Here is a 24662-nt window from a genome sequence, read left to right as displayed (position 1 = left end):
ACATGATTTGAGTATTCTGCTATAAATGCATTGTTACCAACTTTCGCTTGCATATACGTTCCCCCTTTCCTCTGAGAGGCATACCCCGCAACGAAGGTGTAGAACGTCGTTAACTACGTCATCGCTTACGTTACTATCATAAGAACGTTATCGTAACATATATATGACGCCACTAGGTATGGGTGAAAAAATTACCAAAAAATTGTTGCAAATGTTATCTTTTGGTGAAGCTGGAAACCCATATTATTATTGTTGCATAAAACTTAACGCCATCATTATCATCAAAGGCGTGGCCAGCTTTTTTTAGTATGGGTTCCAATACTGAAAATCGCGTCCCCCATATAGATAGTTTTTTTTTAAATTTCCAATAATCCTGTACAATTTTTTGAAATAATTTTTTTAAAGAGATAGGCGCAAAATTTCGACTACAATGCTATTTAAATGCATTCATTTTTTTTTCGAATCCTGACAAAACTAATAAGTATTTTTGAAAAATTTAAACGCAGAATGAAAGTTACGTTATTACCGAGAGCCGAAAGTCTCTGAAAACTTCTATAATGTTTATTTTAATAAGTTACTGGAGTGAAAAGAAAAAAATAGAAAATTTTGTGTGATTTTTAATTTCAAATATCTCATTCAGAAGAAACTGTTTATTTATTCTAAGGGACTTTCGGCCCTCGGTAATAATCTCCCTTGGTCTTTCATTCTGCGTTTAAATTTAAAAAAAAATACCATAGTCCAAGTAATGAAGCTTAAAATAGGACAAAACCTCGCAATTTCTACAGAATGGATCGATTTGCTTGAAAATTTGAGAGTAAGTAGTTGATAATCCACGGATTAAAATCTATATGACGCCGAAAGGCGCTTTTACCATGGGGGTGGTTGCCACCCCGTGTGGGGGTGGAAATTTTTTATTATATTTTGACCACAAAAGTTGGTAAAAACATTCATTCTAAGCAAAAAACGTTCTATACATTTTTTTATGAAATTAATAGTTTTCGATTTATTCTCTATCGAAAGTGTTAGTTTTATATCGAAAAAATCAATGTTTTTAATAAGTTTTCTGCTAATAACTCCAAAAGTTTTCGTTTTATCAAAAAAACTTTACTTAACAAATTGTACCTTTTAAAAAAATAAACAAAACCGTCTTTTCTAATTTTCTTTAAGACCAATAGTAATCGAGCTATACTTTATTATATATGTTAACTCTTCTTCGTCAAATGCTAAATAGTGTAGTTTCAAAGTCAAAAGACGGAAAAACTATGCGTTTTTCGAGGACATGTTGTTCAAACTAATTTAATGTATTGAAAAATATCTATCTCCAGAAATAAAAAAAAGTCTCTAGCTCAATAATTAAGTGAGTTATAATGAAAATAATGTCAGTCCCTATATTTTTCAGCGAAAAAGTGATCGGAAGCAGCCTCCTAATCGCCACCCTAATTAAAATGAGTCATTAACCTTATTTGGTCTTCTTTATTTATGAATTAATAATAGGTTCTAGAAGTTTGACTGGCTTAGAATGATTAGTTTATAAAAAAATGGAGTTAAAAGCGAATGCCGGATTTTTGTAGTTAAAGAAAATAGCTTTATCTTCAGAATAGAAAGATTAGCATCAGAGATACGAAAAAATGTTTAAATATGAAATTCTAGCTTATTTAATTCCCAAGAAGTTGGTTTGCAAAAAATTTTTCTGCAGCAAAAATTGAGTGAGCTATTGACAAACACTTGTAATAACATGCAAAAACCACCTTTACCAACCCTTTCAAAGTCACCTCTTTTTGCGACAAAGGATTTTAAACAGATTTAATATTAATAGGCTTATAGATCTTGTGAAACCCTACAATACTGTTTTTTATCAAACTTTCTAAGATAAAAAATAAAAAAGTTACGGTTAAAAAATCAATATATTTTCTTGAAAAAAAAAAAGAGAAATCCAATTGGAAACACAATAATGTATGTTAGCGGTGTTTTTAGTCATTGGCCTTATTCATTCTTCTTTATTATTAATAGATTCTAGAAATGTGACTAGCTTAGAATTTTTATTACTTTTAAAAAAACTGGAGTTAAAAGCGAATAATAAATTTTTGTAGTTTGGTAAAAAATGCCATTTTCTTCAGAATAGAAAGATTAGCATCAGAGACACGAAAAAATGTTTAAATATGAAATTGTAGGTTATTTCATTCCCAAGAACTTGGTTTGAAAAAATTTTTTCTACTGCAAAAATTGAGCGAATCGTAAATGAGTATTGCCGAAAAACATTGATTTTTTCGATATAAAACTAACACTTTCATACTAACACTTTCGACAAAATATAAAAAAAATTCCACTCACGAGATGGGGTGGCAACCACCCCATGGTAAAAGCGCCTTTCGGCATCATATAGATTTTGATCCTTGGACTATCCACTACTTATTCTCAAATTTTCAAGCAAATCGATTCATTCTGTAAAAATTGTGAGGTGAAAAGCTTCAGTTCCTGGACTACTAAAGAAGTAAAAATCTTCCTTTGTGGATGGTATATAATTTATTTAAAAATTTTTCTAAAAAAGATCCAAGTTGGGCTTAAAGTGGGTACATCACTGGTACGATACAAACAAACGTTTTCGGACTAATCAGTCCATCATCAGGTTAAAGTTCCAGATCCAAAGTAGTTGAAACTAGCTACTGTGGTAGGTCGAATGACCTCACCAGTATAAAAAATTAGTGGATCTTTTTTAGAAAAATTTTTAAATAAATTATAAACCATCTACAAAGGAAGATTTTTTACTTCTTTATTAATTTTTTATTATGGTATACAGCCAATCAGAGGGATTCTTTCCTTTTTATATTTTTATATAAATCTTTTTAAAATAATTATTAGTTTTTTCAGGATTCGAAAAAAATGGACACCATGTCCGTGGTGATATTTTCCAAATCGAACATTCGCTATCTTTGTCATACAACGCACTTAGTCGAACAGAATGTGGTGACACGACGGTGACAAACAAGATTACTAAATATTTGATACGGCTTCAGGAATATTTTGAGTTGGAATAAACTCATTATCTCGAGAATGGCTGAATTTGGAGAAAAATGCTGAGACAGGTCGATTTTTATTTTTAAATTATGACTTTTTGGCATATATATCGTACTAGTGACGTCATCCACCTGGGAGTGATGACGTAATTGATGATTTTTTTAAATGAGAGTAGGGGTTGTGTGACAGCTCAGTTGAAAGGCAATTCAATTCTCCATTTAGTAGTATAAACAGTAATCTAATTGTTTATACTGGGTGGCTACAAAATATTTTTTTTATTAAATTAATTGACACAAAAAGAAACAGGTTTGTTTGTCAAAGATTGTCAGAAAACAGGTTAAAACGTATATTTCAAAATAAACATTGCTTTTCGCTTAAATTCAATGTTCAAAATGCTAAGAGACAGGTGGGTGGCAGCTTTAACATTAAATTTAAGCGAAAACAATATTTTTTATTTGTAAAATAAACATTTCGTTCTGTTTTCTGACAGCACTCAAATGTATTTTGAATTAAATGAATTACATATATTCTTCTTCTTGTCTCAATTAATTTAATTCAAAAATAGTTTTTTGGACACCGTGTGTAAATAATTATGTTAACGTTTATATTACTGAATATAGAATTAAATAACCTTTCAAATGACCTATCACACGACTCCTATTCTCATTTAAAAAAAAATCATCGATTACGTCATCACGCTCAGATGGATGACGTCACTACTATGATATATATGCCAAAGTCATAATTTAAAAATAAAAATCGACCTATTTCAGGATTTCTCTCCAAATTCGCCCATTCTCGAGATAATGAATTTATTCCAACTCAAACGTGCTCACTGTAGATGCCCATGCTACTCAAAAAATTGGTTTCGGCCAGGAGGGGGTTGTGTCACCAACAGGATATTTTTTTCCTTATTTCTTTGAACTAATGGTATCAATGCTGGATAGACTGTCCATCGCCTTTTCCTTCTTTCGTCTTCAACCCAAACTATAGCTATCGCTAGCAATTCCATGTTTGTAAAATTAATTTTTTAAACCCACTCAAGACACCCGCAAATAAAAATAATTCAGAAAAAACTCGTACAGAAGCTGGAAGCGACCCGTCGTAGCATAAAGGCTGATTTATGTCAGGACGGGGCGTACACGATACGTGCTGTAGAACAATAAAAAGCGCACGTCCCCGGCACTCCCCGGTGTCGTCCCGTTCTGTTGTATGATCATATCAGACGATTCTTCAAGGTGCCCCGTAAGACAGGCGTGTCGTCCACGTCCCCGTCCTATCAAAATCCCGTGCGGAGCCCGGTTGTCCCACGGCCCGTGTCGTACACGTCCCGTCCTAACATAAATCAGCCATTAGTGTGGATTCCACGGCACCCGCGACCCCCGCTGTGGCCACGCTTATGATTATCATTATCATAAAGTAGTAAAAACATTAAAACGCTTGATAAATTAAGATTATTCATTAAAATATTAACATTAATAATGCATGTTTGTTTATCTCTTTTTTATTTTTAAGAACACATATTCTAAACTTTAATGAGTGTTTTCATGTAAACGATAACCGATTATTTACATATTTAGTTATAAAAAATTGTTATAAAATAAGCAAATGGAAATCTTTTAAATAGTTTTGACACCATGTAACGAGGTGGTATTTCCGCAAATTTCAAAGTGAATCAAACACTAAACTTAATATAATAGTTTTAGTAGTTAACCAGGACTAAACAACAAACAATGGCGATTTTTTCGCAGACCATTTCAAATATCCTAAACTAACCTACCCCTTACTAACTAACCCGAGTATGTTCTCATGCGTATGAGCATAAAGTATAAGTTTATACTCTTATTTCATATGGATAAAAATATTTTGATTTAATGAGTTTCTACGGATATGTATGAGTTTCTGAGGGATATGTATGAGGGAGTAACGACTAGTGTTAGGACAGGTGTGGGAGAGACTGATAAATTTCATGTGAAAGTAGGATTGCACCAAGGCTCTGTGCTTAGTCTGTATTTCATTAGTTTTGGACCAGATAACAGCGAAACTACAGGGTAACATTCCATGGTGCTTAATGTATGCTGATGATGTCGTGTTAGTAGGAAATAGTGAAAGAGAACAAAAACTGGAACAGTGGAGGAAAGCTCTGGAGGAAAAAGGTTTAAAACTTAGTAGGACAAAAACAGAGTACCTACATATTTGGAATATACATTTAAAGATGGAGTTACTACAAATAAAATGGTATCTTTGGATGGTGAACTGATTGTAAAAAGCAATAGTTTTAAGTATCTGGAATCGGTATTACAGAGTAATGGAGAAATAGATGGAGATGCATGCAGTAGAATTAGGGCTGGATGGATGAATTGGAAAGAAGCGAGTGGTGTGTTGTGTGACAGAAAAATTCCAATGAAGCTGAAGGGAAAATTCTATAAAACAGCCATAAGACCGGCTATGATGTACGGAACTGAATGTTGGGCAGTGAAGAAGAAAGAGGAACAACGAATGCATGTGGCGGAAATGAGAATGCTTAGATGGATGAGTGGAGTGACAAAGAAGGATAACATTAGAAATGAGTATATTAGGGGAAGTCTAGGTGTGGCACCAATTGATGCCAAAATGAGAGAGCATAGGTTAAGATGGTTTGGTCATGTTCAACGTCGAGACGTTAATCACCCAATATGAAGAATAGCTGAAGTGCAGATTCCTGGAAGGAGTAGGAGAGGAAGACCAAAGAAGACCTGGGGGGAGACGATAAGGCAGGACATGTTGGTAAAGGGGATTGACATTGATATGACCCAATATAGAATTGTGTGGATAAATGCAATTAGGGAAGCCGACCCCGCATAGGGATAAGGCAAAGAGAATGATGAATGAATTTCTACTCACAGTACATAAGAGTAGATGGAGTATATACTCCAACATTTGGAGTATAAACTACATTCTCATTTATATTCATACGAGCCATAGTGGTATGAATAAAAACGGAGTATAAACTCCGAGTATGTTCTCATGAGTATGAGCATAAAGTATAAGTTTATATGTACTCCATTTCATATGAATAAAAATATATTGATGTGATGAGTTTCTACTCAGCGTACGTGTATGCTCCATAATTTGGAGTATAAACTACATTCTCATTTTTTTTCGTAGGAACCAGTATGTGATAAGTTTCTACTCACCGTATCTACATTAGATTAGATACTACCTAGTGCAGTAGGTACTCCAAAATTTGGAGTATAAACTACATTCTCATTTTTATTCATACGAGCTATGCTTTTTCTCATGAGCATCTTTCAGTGCGTCACAGTTTTCCGATTTCATTCTAACGCATTAAATTGTATGTGACAGAAAAAAACACACGTCGGTGATTACATTACATCGGTGACATTTATAACATTTATTCTAATTGTCAATAGATGGCGCTATAATCGAAAAGAAATTGTTTACGAATTATATAATATATCTACGAATATAATCTGTACAATTTATAAGACTATACAAATCAAAGAAAATACCATTTTATAAATGTAATAAACACAATTGATTTGTTTTTATGCCAAATTGCAAATAAAATGTGACAACTGTCAGATTTAACTAAAATTTCATGTCACTAAAATGTATATTATCACGGACTTACCTTTTTTTCTATCATTTGTGACGCACTGAAAAATGCTCATGAAAAGAAGCATATTGTGTTGAAGTGACAATATTAAAGTTGGACTAAATCGTTCCTTTTGATGATTTGATGCCATAATATTGATTCACTTCCTGTTTGGAACATATTTCGTGTACTTCTGACAGCTTGCTTTGGTTTCTTTTCGAACTATTTTCGAAGCGAATCCTTTTATTTATATGGTTGTATTGCATATCTTGCCACGCAACGATTGATGCACATCCCACAAAGGACACCTTCACATGACATTAAAATGCACGATTTTTTGCAGTGCATTATCAAATTTTATACGTTTAAAACGCAGAGTGTCCTTACGATACATTATTTAGTAGAACTAAATTATTATTAACTTTCTCTAATTTAAAGCTTACCTAATTCCAGGTACTCGAGAAGCTGATGGTATGTCACAACTAGATCTTGGTCTTCTATCTTGGTGATTCCTATCGGGACCATTCATGATTGGTATAGGCCAGCCTCTATTCGAACAATCATTACTTCTATCCATCATTCCCTAGTATAAAAAGAAAGTTTAATTATTTTAACATACAATAACATTTAAATATTGTGACAAAATAGAAATACATAGTCTAGAATCAGTGACGAGACCCTAAAATCCAATAATTCGGAAGCTGGATTAAACTATGTAAGGAAAACTAAGGAGGAAGTACTAAGGAGAACATTGGAAAATATCTTATCTGGGTCATATATTGAGAAGAAATCAATATGAGTACTACAGCTAATTCTTAAAGTCAAAATAGAAAATCGGGGAGGTGTAGAAAGAGAACAGGTGTGTTGGCTAAAAAACATTCGTAGCGTGAATGAACTCGAGATACCAAATGCAATGGTGATCGCCAACGTCGGATAATTCTGATATGATACGTGAAGAAGAAGAATACTAAGCAGAATCGAGTGATCAACTTGTAGTTTAGAATTTTAGAAGAAGAATTTTAAAAGTTTCCTGGGTGGAGAAGATTCGAAACTCCAGAATACTAGTACGTCTCAGCAAGACTACTGGAATTATAAAAAGCTGTAAGAACGGAAATCTGGAGTATTTCGGATATGTAATGAGAGGTCATAACCGAGCCATACGAAAACAGATAAAAGACGATATTAGAAAACAGAAAGAAGACCATATAGAAAAAGTGATAGAGAAAAATCGAAGTCTGAAATATACTCTGGGCTAATTAGCAAAATACAAGGAAAAGTTATTTACCAGCAATTTTATTGCTGGAATCGAATCTTATTATTGTATGTATTAATAATATAGGTATGCAAAGTCCGCAGATAGTGTGCTACTTTTTTTATAAACAAAATGGCGCCCGAAAATCGTGTTGTTTTCAATTTTTGCTCTATAACTCCAAAGATTTTAACTTTACACCAAAAACACTCAAATAAAAATTCACCGCAATTAAATTCTGCATAGAGACGTGTTTTTGAAGTTATACTTCTTTAGGCGATAGAGGGTGAATTTTTATATGTTAAAATCTATCAGCCCGGCGCATGCGCATTATAACTTTGTTCTGATTGGATGTTCAAATGACATGTCAAAAATTATCCGATATGGCAGCTGTAGGACAGCTGTGGTTTGGAGGTAAAAGTAAAGGTAAACAAATGTATAATATATTAGTTTTATTGTTGTGAGGACAGAAACAAAAAAGTTTATAATATTGTAGTGACTTTTAAATAGTTTTTAAAAGCAACAGGTACGTAATAATTGTTAATGTATCATGGGTGTAAACCTACCTATTTGATCTGCCAAAATACATAGTATGTAATACTTTTATTTATATAATTTGATTACCATCAAAATTTCTATCAATATTCACCTAATATATTGTTTTCTTACTCTATGTTTTGTTGTATTTTTTCAATTCTAAATCATTTCAATTCAAAATTAAAATAATTTGATCAATTTTCAAAATATCAAAATATCACAAGTTTAATCCGTTTAGTTAGTCGATCTTCGTAAATAATGACACATAGTGTCCGTGGCTAAGCGTTGAAGACGAATGAATTCCAATAACAACCGCGCTTATCAGCGCTGGTTCGAGTCCCAATAGAAACTTTCTTTTTTGTTTTTTTTTAATACATTTTATGATTGTAAGTATATTTATTATATAATTGTATTTTCAGAAAATACGTATTTAGTTAAAAAAATTTTCGACAATTAATGTTCAGACATAATTTGTGGCTTGTCTAATGTGTTTGTGTGTGTTTTATTCTTTTATTATTTTAATTTTTGGCACTGTTCTAATAAAAATGTTTGAGAAGTAGTAAGTATAAATTAGTTTAATATTTAAACAAAATATAAATAAAAAGTATATTAATTTCGTTTAAATCATATAATAGAAGTATAACTTCTTACGTGCGTACAAAGTACACACACATTCTTTTTTTCCGATTCATTTCGACGAAAACTTTCCCCGGAAAAAGCGGGTTTTTCCAACAAAATCTTTAATTTTCAACTAAAATTTTAGATAAGTAATTGTTAATCAATAATTAAATAACTTGGTACTGTAACAGCCTTTTTCGCATAGATTATAATTCCAGAAGCCGATGGAAATTGAATGAACAATTTAGCAACAATTGAATTGTTAATTAGAAATTTACGGTCGCTATAATAACGACAATAATTATGGTGCATAAGAATAACTATGATTTTTTCATAAAAATATACTATACCTATCTAATGTACCTTACAGAATTAAAATTGGAATATTTAAGCGGCCTCAGGAATATTTTAAAATTATAAACAATTTTTTGGCTTATAAACAAATAGAATATCTCGGGAAATATTAAACTAAATTAAATTATGAAAACGGCATTCGAAAATCAACGGCAGGACGCTACTTTTAAAAGAAAAAATGTTTAATTATTACGAGTGGTTCCTGAGATACAACCGGTCAAAGTTGACCGAAATTTACGGCAAAGATATAAACAATAAGATCATAATTTTCCAACCATCACCTTTTTATTTTTGTCCTCTTTCTCCACACCAATTTTCATATCTTTAAAGTACTTATACCATATATTATTATAATAAAAACTATTGATAATACGTGTGAAAATTGACAAAAATAGCAAAATTCCAATCAAAAATTAGGTTGGAGAAAATGTAACCCTCAAAGTTCAAAATCGGTATACGTTAAAAAATGCATTTTCTTGGCTTCCCATGGACCAATTTCCTTCATTCTTTTTTTGTTCCCTAATAACTCGAGTAGAGCCATCGAAATAACGCATTATTAAATGTCAAACTTGCTTTTGTTTTGTTATAATAGATTAATTTATTTATAAGAACAGAAAACTACATATTTTTTCCAGTTGTAGGCTTTTTTTTAGATAAACTTACTACAAGTGTACCTTTTAAAGATAAAAATATAAATATTCTCATTTGAAAGCTGTATAATTAATTAAACAATTTTTATTTAAACAAATTAAAATTTTGTGTTATAATAAATAAATTAATTTATTATAACAAAACAAAAGCAAGTTTGACATTTAATAATGCGTTAGTGAACTTTGTTCTATTTGTTAGTGAAAGTTGAACTTTGAGTGTTACATTTTCTCCAACCTAATTTTTGATTGGAATTTTGCTATTTTTGGCAATTTTCACACGTATTATCGATAGTTTTTATTATAATAATATATGTTGAGTATTTTAAGGATATGAAAATTGGTGTGGAGAAAGAGGACAAAAATAAAAAGGTGATGGTTTGAAAATGATGATCCTATTGTTTATATCTTTGTCGTAAATTCCGGTCAACTTTGACCGGTTGTATCTCAGGAACTACTCATCATGATTAAACGTATTTTCTTTTATAAAAAGCACCCTGCCGCTGTTTTTCGAATATCGTTTTTACAATTTACAGTTTAATATTTCCCTAGATATTCGATTTGTTTATAAGCCAAAAAATTCTTTATAATTTTAAAATATTCCTGAGGCCGCTTAAATAGTCCAATTTCAGTTCTGTAAAGTACATTAGATAGGTATAGTTCCTTTTTATGAAAAAATCATAGTTTTTCTTATGCACCATAATTATTGTCGTTATTATAGCGACCGTAAATTTTTAATTAACAATTCAATTGTTGCTAAACTGTTTATTCAATTTCCGTCGGCTTCTGGAATTATAATCTATAGAAAAAGGGCTTTTATATTACTAAGCTATTTAATTATTGATTAACAATTACTTATCTAAAATTTTAGTTGAAAATTAAAGATTTTGTTGGAAAAACCCGCTTTTTCCGGGGAAAGTTTTCGTCGAAGTGTATCGCGGAAAACACGTCTCTATGCAGAATTTAATTGCGGTGAATTTTTATTTGAGTGTTTTTGGTGTAAAATTAAAATCTTTGGAGTTATAGAGCAAAAATTGAAAAAAACACGATCTTCGGGCGCCATTTTGTTTGTAAAAAAAGTAGCACACTATCTGCGGACTTTGCATACCTATATTATTAATATATACAATCATAAGATTCGATTCCAGCAATAAAATTGCTGGTAAATAACTTTTCCCAAAAATGGCCTATTCTCCGATAATCAGCCCAGACTAATATACCAAACCGAAATTAGACAAGAAAAATATTATAGCTATAAAAAATCAACAAGGCCAACTAGAAACAAGCAAAGCTCAGATATCAAAGATAATTGAAAACTTTTATACTGAGATATACCATTCAAAAAACGATCCCCCCGACTCTTCAAAGCCAAATCTGAAAAGACAAATAACAAACGTAAACTCTGAAATAATGCCCGAAATAAGCGAAGCAGAAATAGAAAATGCACTTAAAGAAATGAAAAGAAATAAAGCACCGGGTAACGATGGAATTCTGGCAGAAATGCTGAAAGAAGGCGGGGAAGAAGTTATCAGATGCCTAAAAATACTTTTTAATAAATGCCTATTTGAAGGAAACATACCAAAGGAATGGAATACTGCTAACACAATATTAATACACAAAAAAGGGGACAATACAGATCTGAAAAACTATCGTCCAATATCACTACTATCACAACTTTATAAAACATTCACAAAAATAATTACAAATAGATTGACAACAAAGTTCGATGTATATCAACCAGTAGAACAAGCCGGTTTTAGAAAAGGCTTCAGTACATCCGACCATCTTCACACACTAAAGATCCTAATAGAAAAAGTTAACGAATACAATTTACCAATCCGCTTGGCATTTATAGACTACGAAAAAGCTTTTGACAGCATAGAATTATGGGCTATTGAGGAAGCATTGGTCAATAGCAGAATCGATTCTAGATATAGGATATTAATACATAATATATACAAACATGCTGAAATGGTAGTCACGATGGATAACGACATGAAAATTAGGCCAATCAAAATCAACCGAGGAGTAAAACGGGTTGACACCATATCTCCAAAACTATTTACTGCCGCACTTGAAGACATCTTCAAATCATTAAATTGGGAAACAAAGGGACTCTCGATAAATGGAAAGTATTTAAACCACCTAAGATATGCAGATGACGTGGTACTAATAGCCGACAGCTGGAAAGAACTGAAGGTGATGACCGATGAGCTTCATAGAAAATCTTTAAAAAAAGGACTGAAAATGAACTTGAGCAAAACGAAGCTAATGTCGAACAAAGATGATCAACCAACGATAACCATCCAAGGAACAAAAGTGGAACATGTAAAAGAATGTATATATCTGGGTCAGAATATCAAGGTAAACAAAGAAAACCAAACTACCGAAATAAGCAGACGAGTAAGAATGGGATGGGCTGCATTCGGAAAACTCTCATATATACTAAAAGACAAAAAGATACCACAATACCTTCAAACCAAAGTGTTCGATTCTTGTATCCTTCCCGTTCTCACTTACGGAGCTCAAACCTGGACATTCACAAAAATGAACGTGGACAAGATTAGAAAAACTCAAAAGAGCCATGGAACGACAGATGCTTGGTATCTCACTCATAGATCGGCAAATAAACGAAGCAACCCGAAACAAAACAAAAGTAAGGGATGCCGTGGAACAAGCGGCTAAATTAAAATGGAAATGGGCTGGACACAACGAACGTCTCGAAAATGGTAGATGGAGCAAAGAAGTTGGAAACTGGCGACCGTACGAAGCGAAGAGACCAAGAGGACGACCTCAAATGCGCTAGAGCGATGACATCAACAGAGTCGCAGGACCAATGTGGAAACGACTCACACACAACAGAGATGAATGGCGAGAAATGGGAGAGGCCTTTATTCGACTATTCGAATAGAAAAAAGGCTATAAAAAATGAGAGGTTCCAAATATAGGTTGCTACAAAATATGGAAGGGAAAATAGCAGGCAAACGCAGTCCAGGACGACGAAGGACTTCATGGTTGAAAAACTTGCTATTCTCCGTTTCAAACATTAGAATCAGTATGATTATATATTGCAAGCGGGTTTGCCATTCTGTGAATTATCATAAATAAATCCTCCTTTAGTATTCCGCAGCAGTTAACAGCGATAATCCTCTACAAATACCTGCCTAATACTACCTTTCACGGCCGAAGTCGTGAAGAGCGGCAACGTTGCCAGAAAATTCTCATTTAGTTCGCATGGGGCTATTCGTATACACTATATAGCATGTTTGACATACGGTATAGATTGGTATGGTATTGATACAAGCATGCTATTTATGGTGGCAATGAATAAAATTAAGATAGCTATGATGGTAACCAACGTTTTGAAAGGACATGGTACACGAAGAATCAGAAACTTAACACTTTTCAGGTGTCAAATAGTTAGACATAAATTTGTAATGCCTAACAGTAACCAACTTAAACTACATCTTCTTGTTGTGGTGCGTTCTCCTTTAGTGGAGGTTAGCGGCTACACTGGCAAATATGTCTCTCTGTCCAATGCAGCTCTAAACAAGGATGTTGAATCCTTGTTCTCTGGTTGAATCAAAGCCGATCCAGTCTCTGATATTTCTAAGCCATGAAATCTGGCGCCCACCGGGACCCCGATTTCCTTCAATCTTACCCCTGGATGATCAGTTGCGCGAGGCGGTACTTTTCGTTTTAGACAAGGCGAAAACGGCGGGCCCGTTGGGAAAAATATTCCCATGATATTTTTTTGCATAATCACATTCGTGAGATATCCCACAATAATGTTCAAGAAGTCGCCCACGTGAAAAGTGGTTCAATTTTTTTTAACAATTTTTTTTAATCAAATTGCAAAAATCAATATTTTTGGCTCAGACACATTTTTTTAGGGTTTTTGGACCATTCTCGACAAAAAAGGTCGCTTATAATTTTTCTCTAAAGTTGATCTTTTTCGAGTTATAAGCAATTTAAAATTAAAAACGAAACACTGCGATTTTCAAGGCTTAATAACTCGGTTAAAACTTATTATTATGAAAGTCAGAAAGTGACTAAATCAAAGTTTATTAATGCCCCCCTACAAGATCCTGAAGAAATGTTTATCAATATTTTATTACTAAGCTGTTATTTTTAATTAATAACAATGGGCGGTTAGATCGTATTGACGCGGCTGTAAATGTGAATGCAAGTAAGATGCACAATTGGACTGCCGGAATGGCATCTCTCTCCCACTCAGAATTTACGGCCACCAAATACGTGCATGGCGCTCATTATTATTACTTAAAAATAACAGCTTAGTAATAAAATAATGACAAAAATTTCTTCAGGATCTTGTAGGGGGGGGGGCATTAAACTTTGATTTAGTCACTTTCTGACTTTCATAATAATAACTTTTAACCGAGTTATTAAGCCTTGAAAATCGCCATTTTTCGTTTTTTTTTTCAATTTTAAATTGCTTATAACTCGAAAACGATCAATTTTAGAGAAAAATTATAAGAGACCCTTTTTATCCAGAATAGTCCAAAAAACCTACAAAAAAATTGTCCGGGCCAAAAACATTGATTTAGGAAATTTGATTAAAAAAAATTGTTAAAAAAAATTTGGACCACTTTTCACGTGGGCGACTTCTTGAACCTTATTCTGGGATATCTCACGAATGTGATTATGCAAAAAAAGAATGTGTGTGTACTTTGTACGCACGTAAGAAGTTATACTTCTATTATATGATTTCTTAAAAATAAATATACTTTAAACAGTTTGTTTTAATTTTTTTTAAACACCAAACTAATTTTATGCTTACCGCTTTCAAAAAAATAAAAAAAAGTATAGGATTGCACTGGATTCGAACTCAAGACCTCTCGATCTCTGGCCGAATGCTATATCAAATGCGCTACGAGGACTGTGTCTGTATCGGTTCGAACGTACCTAATGACAATTCACGGTAACAAACAGACAAGTATAATAAATATACAATAAAATGAAAGTATAATAATACTCATCTTACTCCTGAGGAAGACAAATCCAAAGACACAAAAATTATAATAAATATATTTACTAAAAACACTAATATATTCTTTTCACACCTTTTCGTGCACTGATATATTTATACATAACTAGAAAGATTTAGCAACTAAACGCCATACTGTCTGTGTGCGCATGCGCGCAGTATGATGAAATTTTACTCTCAATCGCGCCTAAAGAAGTATAACTTCAAAAATCTCATGAGAATATTTTTCCCAACGGACCCGCCGTTTTCTTCTTGTCTATTTCTCATTATGTGACCCAGGTAGCTAACTTTTCTGACTTTGATGATTTTTAGCAGCTCCCTATCTGTACGGTACATTCCATGTCAAATCACTCAGGCAAAAAATTTTGGATCTCCGATTTGTCTGAAAATTGGTATATAGCTTCTGCGGGACGTAAAAATAAGATATTTAAGGTCAATAAATCTTCTTCTTCTTTTTTTCTCAAAATGTGATTTTATGCGATTTTACAGTGATTTGGTGTTTATTTAAACAAATTTGCATTTTCTGTCGTAAAGTATCAATGAAAAACATAATATTTTAATAGAAAGGACTCAAAAATGTCATTATATGGCATTATAACAAGTTATTTTGAATCAAAACAAGTTTTTGATCAAATTTTATAGTGTAAAAAACGTTAAAATACCGTTTTTTACATTTTCCTCCATTCCCAAAATACATCATCATCGATTTGGCTGAAAATTTGCCCAGAGATATCCAAAAGATAGAACTTTAAGTGGTTAGAAGGATTTGAATTATATTACAATACCAAAAAAGTTACATGCAGTAATATCAGACTCAAAAGTATATATTAGTCCAGTCGGGATAGCATTTGACCTTGAATGCCGAGCTGCCCAAAATTTTATTTTTCTGATCTTTAAGGGAGTCAATAGTAGCCTAAATTTAAAATCACGAATGAATTCCTCCGTTACGTTAGCCGCCATCTTGATTTTAAAGGAGAACCTGTTTGGCTCAATATCTCCGCCATTTTTAACTTTTCGACAAAAATGGTAGGAACTGAAATTGTTCCAAATAAATCGTATTTACAATTATTACAATTTCTTTTTAACAATTTTTGTCGTGAGGTCGATATTTTCGAGTTAATTTTACTTACAGTAGACGCCTATATTTTTGACTATAATATTGCATGTAACTTTTTTGGTATTTTAATATAATTCAAATCCTTCTCACCACTTAAAGTCCTATGATTTGTCTATCTGTGGGCAAATTTTCAGCCAAATCGATTATGATGTATTTTGGGAATGGAGAAAAATGTAAAAAACGGTATTTTAACGTTTTCTACACTATAAAATTTGATCAAAAGCTTGTTTTGAATCAAAGTAACTTGTTATAATGCCATATAATGACATTTTAGAGTCCTTTCTATTAAAATATTATGTTTTTCATTGATACTTTACGATAGAAAATGCAAATTTGTATAAATAAACACCAAATCACTGTAAAATCGCATAAAATAACATTTTGAGAAAAAAAGAAGAAGAAGATTTTTTGACCTTAAATATCTTATTTGTACGTCCCGTAGAAGCTATATACCAATTTTCAGACAAATCGGAGGTCCAAAATTTTTTTTGCTCCAAAATTGAGTGATTTGAAATGGAATGACCCGTACATATTCTCCTCAGAACATTTTCGTTGGTGGTGTGGGTTGTCCCAAGGTATTTTCAAGATTCTTCTAAAAAGCCAGATTTCAAAGGCTTCTAACTTATTCATCAGTGTTATGTTGAGTGTCCAGACCTTCGTATCATACAAAAGTATTGACCACACGTAGCAATGCAGAAAAAGACGTCTAAGACTGATATTAATCCTACTGTTACAAAATAAGCTTTTTATTTTGATAAACCCTCGTCGGGCTACCTCTATTCTCCCTCTTACTTCTTGTTTATAATCAAGTTGATTGTTGAATCAGCAACCAAGATATTTGTATTGGTTTATCTTTTCAAGCTGTTCGTGGTTCACATTCAAATTATATTGGAAGGGGTATATTTTTGTCCCTTGATATTTTCATAACTTTGGTTTTCGCGGTATTGATCTTCATCCCCATTTTTTCACAGCTCTAAGTAACTCTATTTAACAGTATTTGAAGACTATGGTCCGAATCGGTCATTAAAACCGTGTCATCTGCATAGCGGATGTTATTTACTCTTTGACCGTTTATCCTGATACCTTCTGAAGAGTGCGATAAAGCGTTCGCAAATATTACCTCAGAGTAGACGTTAAACAGTATCGGTGATAGCACACAACCATGTCTGACACCTCGTTGTATTTCAATTGGCCTTGACGTGTTACCATGTTAAGTAAAATACTTAAAACTACCAAAAGATTAATAATATTCTTCAACCTGACGTAGATATAAATAAAATAAGACTAAATTGAAACTGGTTATTCATTTTTGATAAATAAAATACTATTAATAACGGCAAGAAAAATACTTCAAACAATATAGATCTTTCCGTTGTACAAATCGAATCTTGTGTGTATTTATAAAAAACCCAACATATTTTAATGAATATTAATAAGTGTGATTATTTATTAATGCTTTAAAGTCGGAAGAAGGAAAATAATTAAATCTAAATAATAAAAGACGTACACTGTGTACTCATTTTAATAATGACTGATACCAGCTTACGTAAATGACACTTAAAATAAGGGAAATTCGGCATATTTAGATAACCTGTTTTTCTTATTAATTACTTCCGGAAAATTCCTTTCATCGAATAGCAACTCTTCACTAAATGATTTATTAAATGCAGGCACGATTAACCATAAAAGATTTCAATATTGAGAACAGGATACTTAGGGCCAATTTCTCATATCGAGTTCAACTCCAGTTTAACTTGAACTTCTAGTAAACGTCAGTTTAACCTTTAACTACACGCGCTGGCGTATTTTGTACGCCAGATATAAGAATTATACTGTAAATATATTTAAAAATTTAATTTTTGACTTTGCTTATCCCTCTAACCTATTAGTGGAATGTGTTTTACAATTTTTTTTTAGTTTCGTTATAATCGGCGTTCTGGGAAGATCGTAATTTACATTTTATTATTTGTTGTTTCCGGTGGTGGACAATATACCCCACGATTATATTAATGTAAGTCGTAATATAAGTACATATTTCAATTGTTTTTTAGTCATTATGACACAAAATATATTTTTCTTTATAAACAATATTTTTTCTCCTGTAAAAAATCACATTTAAAAAAAATTTTTATTAGTAATTTTATTTATCATGGAATCCAGTTATTCCATGATTCCAGTTATAAATCCCAATTGGCTTACTGAAAAGGAACTCCAAGTATTCACTGATGCCGAATAAGGTTTATAACAAACAACTAAGTGTATTTAAAAAAAAAAGAATGTGTGTGTACTTTGTACGCACGTAAGAAGTTATTCTTCTATTATATAATTTTAACGAAGTAAATATACTTAACAGGTTATTTGTATTCTATTTAAATATTAAACTAACTTTCTTATCTACCACTTTCAAATTTTTTTTATTAAAACAACCAAAAATAAAAAAAAATGAATCGTCCAGGATTGGAACCCGGGACCTGTCGATCTCTGACCGAACGTTCAACAACTAGACCAGCGAGTCTCCTGTAATTGACACGTAAGTTTCGAATATAATTACACAACACGGTGACAAATAGATTGAGTGGTATCGTGATAAAAATGTTATACCTACATATTTTATTATCTTGCTACAGAAAAAGAGAAATTCAAAGACACAAAAATTATAATAAATAATACATTTACTAAAAACTATTCTTTTAATGACTTATTTGCGCTGATACAGATACTATCTTGAAATATTAGAAACGAACTACACACTGTCTGTGTGCGCATGCGCGCAGATTTATGAAAATTTTTACTCTCAATCGCGTCTAAAGCAGAATAACTTCAAAAAAAAAATAAACAAATCCGCTGTTTTTAAGTGTATTTTCTTGTGGTGTATAAAGTACGCCACGCGTAGTTAAAGGTTAAAGTCAAAATCGTCTTTCTCAATTCGCACGTTCAACCGATGGCAGTTTAAACTTGAACGATGCTTGAACGGTGGAATTGTGGAATTCGGCCGTTCAAAGATTTCAGAACTCAGTTCAGATGATTTCATGGACTACGCATGCGTTGTATTAACACGAAACGCTGTCATAATATAAATATATCCTATTTTATTATATTAAGCCTAACGATAAACGATAACATTATTTTTGTTTTTATAATATTTATTTATAATTATTAAAATCACTATTTGACTATAAATACTTAAATTTAACTTTATTCAAAACCAGCATAAAAAAGGTAGTTCAAAATGGCGACGGTTTTTTACCTTTTGCCATCTATTGGCATTTCTCGAAAGCTGTAGAACGAGCGCTGACATGAACGTGCAATGAGAATTGCATTCCAAACAAAACCGAAGATCACGGCTGAACCTGGTTCAACTGAACCATAGATTACCGCAGGTATGAGAAATCGACCCTTAGATAAAGTAATGTCACAATAGTAATAGTCATGGATCGCAGGCATATTTTCACCATTTACTACTAACAAGCTAATTTTTCGTGAGCAGCTTCATTTTGACCAGATACCCAACTTTTTTCCTTACAATAATTTCCGTATGTGGTAGATAACAAAGGTAGCAGGGACAGTTCAGTCGGGTTCCCAAATTTTATTTTTCTAATCTATATGGAGGGTCAAGAGTAGTGTACATTTAAAATCTTCACTGAATGTTGCGTTAGCCGTCATTTTGATTTTAAACGGGAACCGTTTTTGCTCAATATCTCCGCCATTTTCAACTTCTTGACAAAAAGTATGAGAACTAAAATTGTTGAAAATGTGATTTTATATAATTTATTTCATTACAATTTTTTTCGTGCGGTCGATATTTTCATATGGGAGAAAATAATCGACAGTTAGAGCATAATTACTGAATTATTTCGTTAAGAAGTCGGAAGACGTTGTAACAGTTTAAAAATTGGAAAAATAAAAAAACAACATCCGATCTGCGGATTTTACGAGACCAAAGTAATAGTATGGTATAACTAGACACAAACCCAGACATCCAAAATGAAAGTTATCCTTCAACACTAAATTGTTTGTTTGGGGGGGAGAAATCGGTAAATTCGTAGTTTTTTACGTTTTTCGTAAATATTTCTAAAACTATACGATTTAGCATAAACAACCTTCTATACAAAAATGTTCTACATTAAATTTGAAATAAAAAAGGCCCTGTGCCTTCTAAAATGAACGGTTTCCAAGTTACGCAGGTAGTATAGTATAATTGGTCCAAAAAAAGGCCTAACCTAAACATTCAAAGTAAAAGTTTTCCTCCAACACCAAATTGTTCTATATGGTCCACATATTGTTCAGTAAAAAGTTACACTTTGAGCGTCCGGTTGGGGGGGGGGGGGGGAGAAGCCGGGAATTTAGTAGTCTTTTTACGTTTTTCGTCAATATTTCTAAAACTATGCTTTAGCGTAAACAATGGTTTATACAAAAATGTTCTACATAAAATTAAAAACAAAAAAGGTCCCACACATAATTGTTATAAAATCAACGGTTCCAGAGTTACGGAGGGTGAAAAGTGGAGGTTTTCGATACTTTTTATATTTGTTGGGCAATTTCCTACTGATTTTCTTTAACAGAATTGGGTTTTATAAATCAAATTTGCTATTTCAGTGGCCGATGGTATGTTAGTGATAAGCCCTAGAAGAAACGTCAACCTCACCACCCAAAATCATCATCAATTGCCCAAAAAATATAAAAAGTATCGAAAATTTCCACTTTTCACCCTCCGTAACTCTGGAACCGTTGATTTTATAACAATTATGTATAGGACCTTTTTTGTTTTAAATTTTATGTAGAAGATTTTTGTATAGAATATTGTTTACGCTAAAGCATAGTTTTTAGAAATATTGACGAAAGACGTAAAAAAAACTACTAATTTACCGACTTCTCCCCCATCTCTCCCCAAACCGGACGCTCAAAATGGTGTAACTTTTTAATGAACTATATTTGGACCATATAGAACAATTTGGTGTTGGAGGAAAACTTTTATTTTTGATGTTTGGGTTAGGCCTTTTTTTGGACCAATTATACTATACTACCTCTGTAACTTTGGAACCGTTCATTTTAGAAGGATTATGCACTGGACCTTTTTTATTTCAAATTTAATGTAGAACATTTTTGTATAGAAGGTTGTTCACGCTAAACCGCATAGTTTTAGAAATATTGACGAAAAACGCAAAAAACTACGAATTTAGCGATTTCTCCCCCCTCTCCCCCCAAACCCGACGCTCAAAATGGTGTGACTTTTTTCTGAATATTATGTGGACCATATAGAACAATTTGGTGTTGGAGGAGAACTTTCACTTTGGATGTCTGGGTTACCTATGCCATCTTTTGGATCAATCTTATCATACTATAACGAATTTAGTATTTGAACCACATTTTAGCCCTGTTGTATTTTGTGCTGGATGTCTAGGTATTTAAATTGTACCAGGTATTTAAATTCTTCGCATTTTTTTGTATATCCAATCGATAGTTGAGATACAAAATCGAGAGTTGAGTAATCTTTCTTCGTCCTTTATTCTAAGATATTCCGTTGTGTTTATGTTGATTGTGAGTCTTTAATTTTCGTATTCTTCTTTTAACATTAGAACGACAATCCATGTCTTCCTCATCGTTTGCCATAATCACTTGATCGTCGGCGAAGAAAATATTTGTTATGTACTTGTTTCCAAGTTCTATTCCCATTTATGTGCATTTTCTCCTCTATTTCTGAATAAATATTTTGAATAGAGTTGGGGACAAAGAACATCCTTGTCTTAAGACTTTTATGACAGGAAATAAGTCTGAATGAAATTTTATTCTCCATCCATTTTAATGGCACTTTTTGCATTTATGTAGAGATATCAAATTTATGTAAGATCACTTTGTACTTAGGCCTGCCTTCGTCAATATTTCAAATAATTTTATATCTCAAACCATTTTTAAAGGTTTAAGTCAACGAACACTAAATGGGTCAGCAAATATATAAGAAAATAATCGTTTCGTTTTGATTCAATTCCAGTCTCTTGCCATCATCTGACACCTGATGTTTCGGAATCTATTCCTTGTCAAAGAGGCTTTACAAGAAGACTGAATTGGTTCATAACGAAACAAAGAAGATGGTGCAAATATTAAAATATTTGCACCGGAGTATGGTTAGACTGTCCTCTAACGGGGAACGATGAAATGAGTGAAAAAAATTCGTGGTCTAAATTATTTTTCACTCATTTCAAATATATAAGTACAAATATATTGTCAACACAAGATCTGCCTGCAGGGAATCTACTCTGATCTTCTATTTTCTCATATTGGTTTTCGATTCGTTGTATAGATCGACCGTACAACACCTCCCCAATGAACTAATAACGCTTATACTTCTGTAATTTTTACAGTTCTTTTTGTCTCTGGCTGCCGTGTATAAGATTTATCTGTGGATAGATCTTATACACGCCAAACTCCAATCTTCTGGAATATTTTCTTGTTACCAGAGAACGGCAGTTCTCGCCAGTGGCGCACACCTACACCCCCTACACTATATATAGACGAAATTTTCGATTTTCTAAATCTGACTGAATTGAAAATTGGGCCAACTCCCATATTAAAGTTCAGGAAAAGACTCACCCATTCATATGTCAACCATCCATTTTGGTCCAAGGGTGTGGATTTTACGGCCCTTCCTATTTAGGGTGTTTTTCGTTCTCGTCCCCAAAACTCCCAAAAACTTCAAAAATTTAACTCCGACCTTTGCGGCTTCTAATAGAAGCGATCATTACCTTTCCAACGCATGTCTAATTTTGAAAATCGGTTATACCGTTCAAAAGTTACCGAGCTCAGAAATATGAGTCAATTTTTATTAAAAAAGGGAAAATGTTTGTGGATATGTATGTATGTGTGTGGAAAAGTTAAACCGATCTGAATTTTTTTTCTGTGTTTGAAGAGGGGGTGAGGGCCGATTCAGAACCGGTGTAGTTTGTGAGTTTTGACTACCCATAAGCCAGCTATAGGACTTGGTAGGTACAAAACGGCATATATTTTGGCGGTATATATCTTCGATTCAAGAAGAGACAGGAGAACAGTAAATATACCAAATCAATAGCGTTGAGTTAAGCTTTCAAATGGTGTCTAAGCTGTCAGGATCAGACATACACACGGCTCAGTATAGCCTAAAAACTGAAAAACTAAACTTTGAAAATTTTGGTTTTTCGACAATTACTCTAAATTTCAACCTACGAATTACGCCAATAACTGAGCGTTTGTAGAAGGACTCTAGACGAATCTAACGGTGTATACCTTATATCCGGGAAAATTCGAATTTTTAAGTTATAGGCTTCATAAGTATGATCAAATCTATTTCTTATGGGAAAAACGGTTTTTCAAGCTCAATAATTCCTGTAATAGCTTCAGTTATCATAATTGACCTTAGATGCATAAGATACTACTTGTCAATACGTTTCAAACTCATGTTTAGTGAACAAAATCGGTTAAGCCGTTTAGAAGTTATTAAGCTACAAAAGTATAATCCAATTAACGATAATTCCCTAAATGGTTTATGTAGTTGTAGTGGTTACGACGCTAATTTGATCTGGCAACGGGCAATCCGAGTTCATTTACCGGCCATCCCAATATTTTTTTCAATCTATTTCGAATAAAAAAAAATCTAGTGTACATTCGATGGACACTAGATCATTTGGGAGATAATGCGACAAAGGCGACCATTTATAAAGCTTAACGTGTAATCAAGAAACATTGCAGTCAACTTTATACATTTAATTTATAAATAACTTTGAAAAACTCCTGATACAAGAATAAAAAACCGCTAAACGTCGTAAAAATGAGTGGCGCATACAATATTCCAGCTACAAAAGATCTGATATGAATATTACGTGGCGCGAAAATGTATTTTCATTTTGATGCAAAACAAAATTCTATTTTTATTTTAAAAGATTTTTTCATAATATTTGCTAAATTTGAAGTAAACGCGCCAAAAAAGAGTTTCAAAATTCAAACTGTATCAAAGTTACTCTTTTGTGGCGCGTTTTACTTCAAATTGGGCAAATATTATGAAAAAATCTTTTAAAATGAAACTAGAATTTTGTTTTGCATCAAAATGAAAATACATTTTCGCGACACGTAATATTCATATCAGATCTTTTGTAGCTGGAATATTGTATGCGCCACTTATTTTTACGGCGTTTAGCGGTTTTTATTCTTGTTTGATTAGACATGTATTAAGGATTTCCGCCAACAATAGTCTATTAGTATCTATTGACGGTCCGACTTTTATTAATTCAATGGAGATCTGTCCTGTCTTCCATTAAAGACTTACCTAATTGAAATAAAAATTACTTTCTTTGTTCAATGTTTCGATTTCTAATCCCGAAATTGTTTTCACACAATAGGGAACTTGCATAAAATTTTAAATTCGAAAAAAATGTTATAAATCACAACAGAACATAATTTAAAACATGTATCAAAGATTAAAAAGTTTTGTTTGGCTTTCGTTTGGCCCCTAAAGATGATTAAAAATTCAAATTAAAACAGGTGGCCCAAAA

General features: G+C 32.6%; 1 protein-coding gene across 2 annotated transcripts in view; it reads right to left on the bottom strand.

The window, feature by feature from the left end:
* LOC126880386 (CREB-regulated transcription coactivator 1) overlaps window positions 1–24662 on the bottom strand; it is a 375806-nt gene that overhangs the window by 118916 nt on the left and 232228 nt on the right. For both annotated transcript variants that reach the window (XM_050644219.1, XM_050644220.1), the window contains exon 3: window positions 7057–7196. In XM_050644219.1, the coding sequence (XP_050500176.1) occupies window positions 7057–7196 (140 nt within the window). The remainder of the gene's footprint in view (window positions 1–7056; window positions 7197–24662) is intronic.

The sequence above is a fragment of the Diabrotica virgifera genome, chromosome 2, assembly GCF_917563875.1.
Source record: "Diabrotica virgifera virgifera chromosome 2, PGI_DIABVI_V3a".
In the NCBI taxonomy this organism is placed as follows: Eukaryota; Metazoa; Arthropoda; class Insecta; order Coleoptera; family Chrysomelidae; genus Diabrotica; species Diabrotica virgifera.
The sequence above is the reverse complement of the archived record's forward strand: the minus strand, read 5'-3'. Positions and strand labels throughout refer to the sequence as shown.